Source organism: Pleurodeles waltl, chromosome 7 (assembly GCF_031143425.1).
Source record: "Pleurodeles waltl isolate 20211129_DDA chromosome 7, aPleWal1.hap1.20221129, whole genome shotgun sequence".
In the NCBI taxonomy this organism is placed as follows: domain Eukaryota; kingdom Metazoa; phylum Chordata; class Amphibia; order Caudata; family Salamandridae; genus Pleurodeles; species Pleurodeles waltl.
Genome location: NC_090446.1, coordinates 21,975,549 through 21,988,023, shown reverse-complemented (window position 1 = coordinate 21,988,023; position 12,475 = coordinate 21,975,549). Strand labels below are relative to the sequence as shown.

Below are 12,475 nucleotides of genomic sequence, written 5' to 3'. Positions count from 1 at the left end.
TGGAAAAGTCTACTAGTTGAGAATGGACACATAGTGGTATGTAAGCTTTCAGTCTAACGGCTAGACCTTTCGTAAGCATTTTCATGTTGCTGTTAATCCAAGATATTGGACTACAGTTTGTACATTTGAGAAGGTACCATCCTCACTTGGGTATTAGCAATATTATGGCCCTATCAAAATCAACTGGGAATGAGCCAATTTCCCAAGTACCTTTGTACGTTTTACATATAATTGGGTCAACAAAGTCCTTTATACTTTCATAAAGCTCTATAGGCAGTCCACCTCCACAGGAACCATTTTTGTAGACATATTATTAATTGCCAGTTTTATTCCTTTCTCTGATGTCTTTGTTCAAAGAGAGCCTGTCGTTGTGATTTAATTCAGGCAATTGCGGATTTTGTATGAATTGTCTATGTCAGTCACTGATTGCTTTCTATTAGATCTGTAAAGTGCTTCATAAAATTCACAGAATTTCACTGCTATATCAAGCAAATTCATAAATAGCATGCGTTGGTCATTTGAAATTGCCAGGATTGTACTGTTGAAGTCCTTCAGTATTTATTGGGATACAAGAAGGCAGGTATTTTTTTTGCTGTTTTTGTAATGTCATTTTTGCAAGTGGAAGGACATGTTTCATCCTAATGTTAATATGCACTACTGGGCATCCAGTATAGTATGCAGTGCATCTGTTTGTTACAGAAAATGTAATTCTCCCCTTCTCCACTCCCACAAACATTACCAACAATTTCTGCAGGACTATACCTTCAGTCTAATCTAGAAAAGGAAAAAAGTTGGAAATTCCTACGGTCATTAGCATTTATGTTGTTCACTCTGTTTTTTTCTGCTTATCATTTAATCTCCTGTGGTCCCTCATAATCTACATACCAAACATACCTAGAATTTCAATGGGGATCTCAACTTGTCTCCTGTCGCTGAGTGTCTCCTGAGTCTATTTCTTCCAGTTTCTGGCCATTATGTTGGTGTCCTCTTAGGTTGGTTGACTTCTCAGTGCTGAGTACTATATTGTCATTGTCACATAGACAGTAACGGCTGACCTATGTCCATCATAGTGAATTCAAGGGAGTCGCAAAATCTTTCAAGTATATCTGCATCATCATATTTCTTGATGTAGCTATGTAAGGTAATTGCCATCATAGGAGCACAAAAGTCCATACCTAATGTTCAGTTTTCTTAGTTTAGGTCTCAAGGTGAAGAAGCCCTTTTTTTAGATTAATTTGATGTGAAATCTCTGAAGTAATAATTTGTTGGTTTTAACATTGATAATGCACATTTTTTCACATAATGGGAATATGACATCCCTGCTTATATCTTTAAAGGCATGCCAGAACTTATCACGTAGCTCAATTTTCAAAAGTTGCCAGAACCTCTTGAAATTGGGTGCAGGCCTTAAGACATGAGGGCTCAGATTCTCAAAGATTTAGCATCAAGTTAGCGTTACCTTTATAACGCTAACTTAACGCTAACCGTTTTTGGGGATTCACAAACCAATGCAAATTGGTATTTGCATTGTCTTGTCTGGCGACTCACTGCTTTGCATTACTTTGTGTCAAGGGGTCGTTACATGAGTGGTACATGTGCGTAACTGTGCCACCACCCATGCTTTTTGGCACTAAACTCTGTTCTGAAAGAAGAAAGGATTTAGCACCAAAAATTAACACTGCTGAAAAGCAGGCCTTAAACAGAGAAATGTTTTAATTTCTCCCTGCTTTTCTGACTTTGCATGTGTGCCGCACTGTACAGCACACTTACAAACTAGGAAAAGTATTTCCACTTGTCTAGGCATAGTATTTTGTTCAGGAAGTGTACCCTTCCTGTAAAAAACTTCTGCTAGACTCACACACACACTGTAGCACTTTCGCTCTAAGGTGTGTGCGTGGCACACAGCAGCTGATATTAGCACTGAAGCTAGGAAGAGGGGAGGAGAGTGCCATATCTATCTTTCTATGTGAATATGGCACTCTCCTGCTTTCTCCTTGTTACGCAGCGCAGCACAGCACAGCACAGCATTTTTGGCTGTTGCACTGCATTGCGGGACATCTTTCAGAATCTGGGCCAAGGTTTCCAGATTCTCTGTTGGTGCTTTATCCTCTGGAAAGCTTGCTATTTAATGAGATGAGCAGACAAAAATAACTTGTTGTGAATTAGTTGCTGGATATATTGTGGGTCTTTGTCCCAGTGTGCTTAATGAATGATGACGATATCCTTGCATTTGATATTTGCATCTACTGTGGTACTTTAGAGACAGTTTAGTAGGCTTGTCTTCCGGAGGCTTATGCACATTCTAGCTGCTTAGTTATGAACTCTTTGAAGACTGCCAGTGATTTTCTTGAGACATGCTACGAGAAGGGCTCTTTCACTCGATAGTCAGCTTGGAGAAGTGGAAGACATTTTCAACCCACAGAGGCCAGTATGTTGACTCCCATGTCCACTGTCTTGAATAGTGGAGACATCATAGATTCAGAGTCAAAACGCATACCAGTTTCCTTACTTTCAGTGAGTTAGGTAGAAGGGTTCCAAGGCTAAACTAAGGCATTCAATAAATGAATCCTTGATCTATCTAAACATTTATTGACAAAACATCTTTGCATTAGTCTAATAGAATGAATGGATGAATGAATATATAGAGGATAACAACTTACTAGTCTGGCTACCACTTGGCTACCATGTGGTGGATCTTCATTGCTTTCCAGCTTGTTTTTTCCAGTTCAATTATCATCACATTTCTAGAATTTTTGCTTGTGAGGGGGAGATTACGGCAAGGAAGGAAGTCTGCCAAATATCCTGGCAGTGATGTGCCTTACCGTGATATGGGGATGTCTGGAAAATATTAATTGCATGTTGACTCTTCTGTCTTTACAGTATGTCCCACATGTTGACACAAATTTGGTGCATCACATCCTGATTTATGCATGCCCAAATGACACCTACATCACTACGGAAGTGGGGGAATGTTATGGGGGAGATGCTACCTTCTCGCAGTGCAGCCAAGTGATTTTTGGGTGGGCCGTTGGTGGATCTGTAAGTAACATGTTTTCATAAATTCATCTCTAGAAGCCATGATTTTGCAAATTTTTTCAAAAAAAACAATCTATCTATATTGTAAAGTTTTGATGAACTGTATGTGGACTGGATATGTAATCTATGCTCACAAATTAAAAAGGTGTACAGTAAGATGAACATCCGATTTAAATTGGTCTTTATGTGTTTTACAGCAGATTTTGTAAGACATGGTTGGGTAAATGTACAACCCCTTGAACTTTTAAATTAGATATATTTTCTTGTGCATGACAAAGGGAAAACATTTGTCATCATTGTCACAAATCTCCTGTCAGGAAATATCTTCCTTTCCTTTTATCAAATGTATTGTTTACTATGATTTGCCTTAGATATTTATCTTGGATGATTAAATTAGGAAAATTTTATTGTTAACTCTATTTTTAAATGTTGTTTATTCATTAACATTACATTAATAAGTTAATGTTTTACGCCTATACTAATGTTCTTTATCTATTGTTTATCAATGTTTCTGAGGGGTGTATAAATACTCAGACATACAGCAAGGGAAAAAGACAGTCATTAGTTGTTGTGCCAATCACATTTTGTTCTGCAAACATTACTCAGTTGAAAATTGGTACCTATGTGTTTATTTATAACAAATCTTATACAGATAACAAACATGTTACCAAAAAATGCAAACACCGAATAACCTGTTAAATTTGTATTTTGGAATGTTTAAGCTGTATTCATATTAAGAAATAGTGCAACTTATGTTATTCTCACATCTCGTTATGAGGTGCACCATTTATAAATGAAGACAATTCTTAAATATGGAGACTTAGAAATCACAAAATCAATTTGTGTTGCACCAGGTATTATTGGACTCCATTTCATGATACACAAGCATCAAAAAAGGGGTGGTGGTGGTTTTGGACAATTGTTGCCTCTGTACAGTGTTACATTGTTAATGATTTGTGACACAAAATACCTTTACATTTTATGAAGGCATTAGGAGTAACTCAATGTCATGAAACAAATACCAAACCAACAACCTGGAAAAAACAGCTTTCTGGGTAGAGAATAAATAGTATTTATTGAGGTACCATCATTGAAAGGTTTATAGCAGTAAGTGCATACATTTGTTGAGATGATATCAATGAAATTTTTATCATTAGTATGTGTACACATTTGTAATGATGATATGAATTAATGTATTCCAGCAATATGTGCATACATTTGTAAAGATTATATTAATGAAAGGTTTATAGGCAGTATGTGCATATATTTGTAAGGATGATATCAGTGATCTCTAACAGCAGTATGTGCATACATTTGTAAATAATATATTTATTAAAAAACTTTAGGCAGTGTGTGCATACATTTTAAAAGATGATATCAATGAAAGATTTATCATTAGTATGTGCATACGTTTGTAAAGATAATGTCAATGAAAGATTTATCAGCAGTAGGGGCACGCATTTGTATACATGTTCTGGTATTATGTTTAGTGCAATTGTATAGCTCACTATCACCCACAAGAGTATCCTGGCACTGGTTGGTTAATTGAAAAGCCAGGTACTCAGCTTCTTGTAGAATTCAAGAAGAGAGGAGCCTTTAGGAGAGATGAAAAAGGATGGTTTGTAATCTTCTAGTGAGCTGCTTGGTGATCCCGGTGTGCAGCGTGTTCCTGTAGTCCAACTTACTGGTGAATGGTTTGATGATGATATCAATTAAAGGATTATAGGCAGTTTGTGGATACATTTCTAAACATGATATCATTCAATAGTTTTTCAGTGGCTTGTTCATACATTTGTAACAAATACATTGATGAAATGTTTATAGGCAGTATGTGAAGGGAGCCAAAAAAAAACAACCACCCTAAGTGCCCACACATCTTCTGATAAGAACAGCACCGCACTTGTGTGGGTGAGCCAGAAGACCATGATACAAAAGGCCCTAAATGGCTACATTGGGAGATAGGTGATAGGGGAAGCAGCAGTATTGGGGGACCTGTTGTGGCGCCACCCATGCAAACCTACAAACCACAGACATTCTTGAAAACTAGACAACCGGTGGATTACAGGGTGGTGTTCCTTGCGTGGATTCCCACAAGGCTTACTTACCCACAGTGCCCTGGAAATCTCAAACTTTGCTTGAAATTATGCATTTTCCTTACATTTCTATGATGGAAACTGCTTGAATCAACAGGAATCCACAAAATTCCTATCACCTGCACACAGCCCCACTTGTGTGGCTTATCCTAGTGCCATGACAGGATGATAGATTATGTGGCAAATGTGGCTTTTAAAAAAAAATAATTGTGTGTTTTCCCCTAAGGGGCGCAATAGAGCCCCCAAGGGAAAACACATATTTCTAAAACAAATATATATGGCCCACAAAAGGGGCCGAACCATATGCTGAGGGCCAACCCCCACCTACATTTCAGTTTTTTTTAGGAATTTGTGGTTTTCCAGGGCAGGTGCTCATTTCCTAAAAACACAATTTGGGGCCAAAAAGGGGGCTGGCCATTATGTCAGGAGGGCAACTCCCTGACAATTTCATTGTTTTTAATTTTTTTTAAAACAAACGTTTTTTTTTACTTCTTCTGAGGGCACAATCTCGCCACGCCGGGGAAAAGGCAGTTTAAAAAAAAAAAATCTTGCCCTCTGGACTGGGGTCAGCCTGTGCACTACGAGTGCCGACCAGCCAAACACAGGTTTCTGGTGGCCTAGTGGGTTTCCTGGCTGTGGATCGTGGCACAACAACAATCCACAGCCACAAACCCATTTCAGGAAGGTATCGTTAGGAAGGGGAGATGCCTCCTTAAAACTTGAGGACTGGAGTGGGAGAGAGCACTCACCTGCTGCTCCTCATCACTCTGGCGGTGAATCTGTGATGTCAGCATGCCTCGCGGCATGCTGACTTCACAGGTGGGCAGGAGGGGACGGGCCAACACGGAAGCAATTTTGCTACACCCCTCCCTTTGGGGAAAAGAGAATGCTCCGGTGACACCCACACATAAAAGGTTAAGAGGAACACAAAGCATAACCTCATAGAGTGCAGTGGACTACTGTAGATGCCCTGGCTGCATCACATAAAGTGATGATTGCAGTGTACCTTGTTTTGTCAATCAGTAGTTTGAAAGGCTTTTTTCAATTTGTCAAGCAGAGGCATTCCAACCTTACTGTGTATTTATGTGCAATGAGTCTGTAGCATGTAGGACTCTGTGTGCTGTATGGTTCTGCGTCCTGAAGCCATTGGAATCCATTTTGGATGCACTTCCTTTGGCATGGCAAAAGACAGAGGATGAGGTAGATGGTAGATGGAATTACTATATTTTTTTGGTTCACGATAATGAAGTTTCTAGGCAAGGCTGGCCATTTTGTCTGTCATGATTCTTGCTTCTGAAAGGTCAAGTGAAGAGATCTGATATTTCAGTGTGCGACTGTTTTGCTCACTCATGCGGGAGCCAACCCCATTGCTATCTGCTGTGAGAGCCATCACATTGTGAGGAAGCAGCCTAAAAATCGCACCCGAAAGAAAACCAACCCAACTGGTTCTGAAGCTTTGGACACTGGATCCACATTTCTTGTTTGGGAAATGTGTATAAAAGTGGGATCCAAAACAACCTTACTTTGCTCTAGTCCCAAATTATTCTTTAGAAAGAAAGGGAATGCTCTGCAGAGTACTCACAAAGCTGCTGTGTAAAAAGGACATTAGTCTGTCTTTCAGCCAGTCTTCCAGAGGGAAGTGGATAACACCTAAAGTTGGCACTTTCCTCTGGAAGTGTGAAGGGCTGCTAAAGTGTGTAGAAGATTGCGCTTTTGACAAGAGAGAAAGAGTGTGCCAGGCTCTCCAGGAGGAAATTGTCCAGGAGGAGCCATCTAATGTGTTCCTGGCTAGAAGAGTACCCAAAAAAAGATAAGTAAAACAGAGAGTGAAGCCATGAGTGACTCATGCTTTGAGGGTTTCCCTCTCTAAAAAGTAAAGTTTCAATGTGAGCTCTGTTGAAGCTTTTTCAAAATCATGTATCACCATGTTTCCCAGCAATCTGCTGTGAGTCCAACATACTGGTGCTGTTTTTGCTGATGTCGCGAAGGAAACGTTTCTCAATCGAAGTGAAATGGTCTGATTGCCTTGGAGGCCACAACTGCAGAACACTCACTACCATTGATCATAACTGTCAAAGCTGAGCTCCTGTTTACAGTCAAATCGAAAGGTTGCCTCTGCTGAATATGAGTGTACCTGCACAGACCCCCATGTAGACTTCATCCAGGGGCCCATGTTCCAATGCAAGTTTGTCGATGTGGCCTCAGCAGACGCAATGCCACCACTATGAGGTTGGTATTTGAACTAAACCCACCATGCCACAAGAATGGTAGCTCCAACCACCTGGTAAAAGCAGGGCTTAGTGTACAACTGAAATGAGAGATTAGAAAATGCAGAAGAGTATGCAACATGAACTTGACACATTTTTTACAAAATTAACGTAAGATGTAAAAGACAGTAATCTGAATTGCACAAATGATCGGAAGGAGTATTTGAAGTAATCTGTTCCTCTGCCTACTCAATACATATGGCAAATGTATAAAGGGGACTGTAATCATTAGATAACTCCTACATTGGGAGCAAGACTATTGGAAATGAGAGGTGTAGCACTTCACGGATGAACTCAAATTAAGATTGTATTGCTATTGAAATGGATATCATTTAGTTTTGTTGTGGAATTAAAGTAAGTTATTTTTCCCAGAAGAGAAGCACTGGCCTGGACAAAATGTCACAGTGTCTGTTTGTTGACTGTTGAGTTCTGTGCTCTTGCCACCACCACAACCATACTCAGAAGACTTGGAGGGCTTGCCCTTACTTCATGATAGTCAAATGTGGAAAGGGATATGGCTCAGTTTTCAGAGCCACAGAAAGACAGTCCCCAAGATGCCTGTGACAAACAACCTTAATCACCACAGTTGGAGCATAGCATCCCGCTGTCTGCCCTGTGGCCCCACAAACGGGGTGTGATACACCCTTTCACCCTTTCACCCTACCTGTCCCCCTGTCCCTACCTTACTCTTCAAACATTTTCCTCATGTATTTAAACCTATTAGTTCTTTCTTGGTTAACCTATCATTATTGAAAGCCAGGTTGCCAATTATGCTCAAAGAAGGTATAGTTCTCAAAAAAGCTGTGGAAAAGTTGATTTCAAATTTATAACTATATTACCATCCTAGACAAAATTTGGGAAATACTTGTTTTCAGACAATTCTTCCACAGCTGGATTCTGATCAGATGTTAGCACCATCTGTTCAATCAAGTGCTAGGCCTCATCCCAGAAGTGAGAGTCCTCTTGCTGCCTCTACGATTATGTTCTTGTAATCCTTTATCATGGTGCTGCCACAATGCTTGTTTTTGGAACTCTTAGTAACATTTAACATCATGAACCACGATTACATAATTATCTAACTGGGGTGGCAGTGTCAAGGGTAGCTTAAGGTAACGAGCGTAGTCTCAGACCATTCTCTTTAAATCTTAATCCACCTTGTCTTCCCATCTTATTAACAGCTCATTGGCTCTTGTGTATGAGGCTACCACAATCACACGTGATAATTGCTTCAAATATATTTATTTCATTGTCTTTTAATAATATGTCTTGAGACTTCAATGGACTCAAAATGCAGAAGTTAGGGTTGGCACTGGGTTAAGAAGTCAAGACCAGGTCCCTGTCATGAGCCAATAGATCCTTACAGTGGCTTCCATTGGCTGAAAGAATTCAGATCAAAGTAGTTCACCTACACCACCTTGCTCCTGAATCTAGGACATCCACTTACAATGTTGTAAGGAGCTTTCACCGTTCATCCCAGGCTATATTACATATTCATGACTTCAACCTCAGCACCTTGGACGTCAAATCGTTCTCATAAAAGCCCCAAACATCTCACCCAAAAATATTAAGTATTCTTCCCTTCTGCTGGAATTATGTAGATACTGAAAATTGTTTAGATTAGTTAAATGCACTTAGGCTAGGACCAAGATACCCCTTCAGGAAGAGGTGCTATGTAAGTGCAGTCAGTCAGTCAGTGAAGTTATGTGTGGAGTCCTGTAGGGCTGTTGCCTCTCACCTCCTTTATTTTATATCTCTGCACAGCTATCACTAATCATTGTTGAATGAGGGTGGTATTTATTTTTTACTTAGCTGATGCTCATGTTTATTTTCAAATGATCCAATTCCCTAAGATAAAATTTGTTGCACCCTTGAAGGTAAAATCATTTCAAACTTCATTATCTGTTTTATTGTAATCACGTTACATGGGTAGAAACAGGATTTTCAGCCTGACATGGTAGTGCAAATTTAGAGGTAATTGGGCACCCCTTGTTGACTGTGACCTGAAGTCAGTATTTATCTCGAAAAAGTCCCTGAAATGAGGAGAACACATCTGAAAATTAGTATGAAAATCACATTTTTCACAGTTATTTCTCATTCAGGTCCCTGAACCTCATAATGATGTGGTAATCCTGTACCAGGTAACTATAGCACTCTGAATGAAGTACTGGGAGTTCTCACTCAATTATTACCATATCAGGTATTCTGAGAAACTTGTAATGAAGGCCTTAGCATCATCATCAACTCCTCTCTCTGGAGAGTCAGCTAATGCTGTTGTGGTTTACACCAATTATTACATATTAACAATTCAAAGAATCATTTCATAACTTTACTATTGGTACTGAGCATATTGAAACAATTAATTAAACAACTGACTACTCTAAAATGTATTATAGAAATGCCCTAGGTATTGAAACATATTAAGTTTTCCAAAACTATGCATATAATCAATTATCAATTGGTTAATGAGATGACTTATTTCTCCCACCCTCAGGAAACTGCATTAGTTACTTACCCAGACACAAGGCTAATTTTCAGTCTTCTTACTTTTAGGGTCCCATCTAGGCCTCTTTCAACTTACCTCAAGAAGAGGTGTAGAATTCGTTCAGGACTTTGTGATTCAATGGTGTTCTCAAGGTTGAATCAGTCATGAGTGGAAGGGCAATTGTGTGTGCTTCATTCCTCTGACCTCTGGAACTTAGGGGGCGATTATGTCTTCGGCGGACGGAAAAGGCCACCCGCTGAAGTCGTGAGGGTTGGTTGCTGCCAGTGTAGCAGCCTCCCCCGCTGGAGCCATTATGGGTTTCCCGCTGGGTCAGTGGGCGGAAACTCAGTTTCCGCCTGCTGGCCCAGCAGAAAATGGGCTACAGAATTATCTCTGGCTCATAATAGAGCCCGCGGCAATGCTGTAGTGTGAGGGGAGCACCAGCACCCGTCGCAATGTTCACTGCCTGCAAAGCAGACAGTGAACATTGTGACAGGGCTGGCCAGGGGGGGCCTCCACTGCCCATGCCAAGTGCATGAGTAGAGCAGGGCCCCCCCTGGGTCCTCCTGCACCCCGTCTTGGCCAGCCTTTTCATGACGGTGTTACCGCCATGAAATCACTGTAGGAGAAGGGGGTCGTAATCCCCAGGTAGGACCACCAGCACCACCAGGCCGATGTGAAGTCATAATCTGGTGGTGCTGGAGGTCCGACCACTGCGCTACCACCGTGGTCATAATATGGCACTCGGACCACAGCATTGGTAGCGGTACAACCGCCACTGCGGTCGTAATGAGGCACTTAGATCCAGAAGTTACTTGTAACACAAAACCTCATGTTCCTTCCAGAAAAAGGTTAAGGGTGTCATTTAAGGATTGGTGAAAGCAGATATGGAGGAAAAATCTGCAGATGCCTAGTCCTCTAATCATGTGGTTCACTTCTTTTAGAAGTGAGTATTGTGAAGTGACTACCAGTGGAGCCTCCATCCTTCTGAAAGCAGTCGATTAATGGCTACCGCCTTTTCTGGATCTGGAGGGCAACCTCAGGAAGGTCATTTTTTCCAATGCATATTTTCCCTGTTTGGATCCACCATCACAGCCTTAGAGAGTTAACAATCTCCCCAACACATTGGTAGAAAAATCACATTCTGTCGCTGTCTTTTCAGAAACAGACACCAAATTTGGTAACTTGTTTCTGAAAAGGAAAAAAGGAATGCTGAGTAGATCCCATCACATGCCATTCTAATGGGGTCTCTCAGTCCTGTGGGTAGCCCTCTGCCGGTGGTAAGATGGGGCCTTCACTGACCTGGCAGATATGGAGGGCCACTTTTCAGAGTCTGAATGTCTGTTCAAGTTCTTTTAATTCAGATCATCTCACATTATTACTTTTTGTCAGTGTTCTTATGCCCAATGTTCATTTGTTCTGATTTCTGAAATGTCACATATTTTCATGCCAGGTCATTGTTTTACTTTGCAAGACCACAAATAATTGACACTGATGTAATTTTCTCATTTTATTTCCTGTCAGCCATTTTTTCTTCCACCAAATGCTGGAATTCCTCTAGGGACGCCACTTGATCCATATTATGTCAGAATAGAAGTCCATTTCAGTAACTTTGATGCAATACCAGGTAATTTTTATTCTGCTGTTATGTATTTCTCCACTGGCAGAAATATTGTCTCCCATATCGACCACCAGGTATGCTCCTTGGACCCAACTCTGTAACTAAATAATCTATTAAGTGTGAAAAGAGACCTACATTGTGAACATGGATTTATATACAAAAGAAGGGATAAAGAAATGAGAAATGAGAATGGATTGAGAATTAATTCAGAATTTTCAGGGGACATCTTTATTGCATATAAGACATGGTAGGCTATACCAAGTCAAAAGACAGACGTTAGCTTAGAACAAAGAGAAAATGCATGAATATTTTGTTGATTTACATCATGCGGATGATGACTACTTTACCATGATGACCCTACTGAATCCATCAATCTAGGGATGAACGGTCTAAACATTGATGAGTTTGCCTGTTCTTGTATAAGGAAATAGTGGGAGTATACACTTACATTTCGCAAACAAACTTAGCGCCACCATAGTATCATTTTTTCGACGCTAAGGCAGCGCTAAAGTGGCATTTACCCTACGCCATATTTACAAAGTGGCACAATGCCTGCATTTGTAACCCCTTGCGCCCCATTATGACTGTGCCACATTATGATAAGCCAGGCATAATGTATGCAAGGGGGATGTTCCCCTGTTATGGGGGGGCGAAAAAATGGCGCAAGGAAATCTGAGAGATTTCCTTTCGCCATTTTTTTTTGCACTTTTAACCTCTGCTCAGTGCAGACGTTAAAAGGGTACATACGATTATTTATAATCGGCCCCTATGTACCCTGCAACATTTTGGTGCTACTCCTGCAGATTACATCAATAGCATAATAAAAAAAATACGCTATTGCTCCCTACACTGTTCCACGGTGTGCCCTATTTTAAATACGGCACACACATGGTGGTGCTAGGGGGGCCCTAAGAGGCACAAGGAAAGTGGCGCTGCACTGGGTGCAGCACCACTTTCCTTAAATCTGCCCCTAAGT

General features: G+C 40.5%; 1 protein-coding gene across 1 annotated transcript in view; it reads left to right on the top strand.

Moving 5' to 3' along the window:
* LOC138246740 (DBH-like monooxygenase protein 2) overlaps positions 1-12,475 on the top strand; it is a 77,998-nt gene that overhangs the window by 32,194 nt on the left and 33,329 nt on the right. The window contains exons 5-6 of the mRNA XM_069201504.1: positions 2,881-3,039; positions 11,403-11,505. Of these exons, the coding sequence (XP_069057605.1) occupies positions 2,881-3,039; positions 11,403-11,505 (262 nt within the window). The remainder of the gene's footprint in view (positions 1-2,880; positions 3,040-11,402; positions 11,506-12,475) is intronic.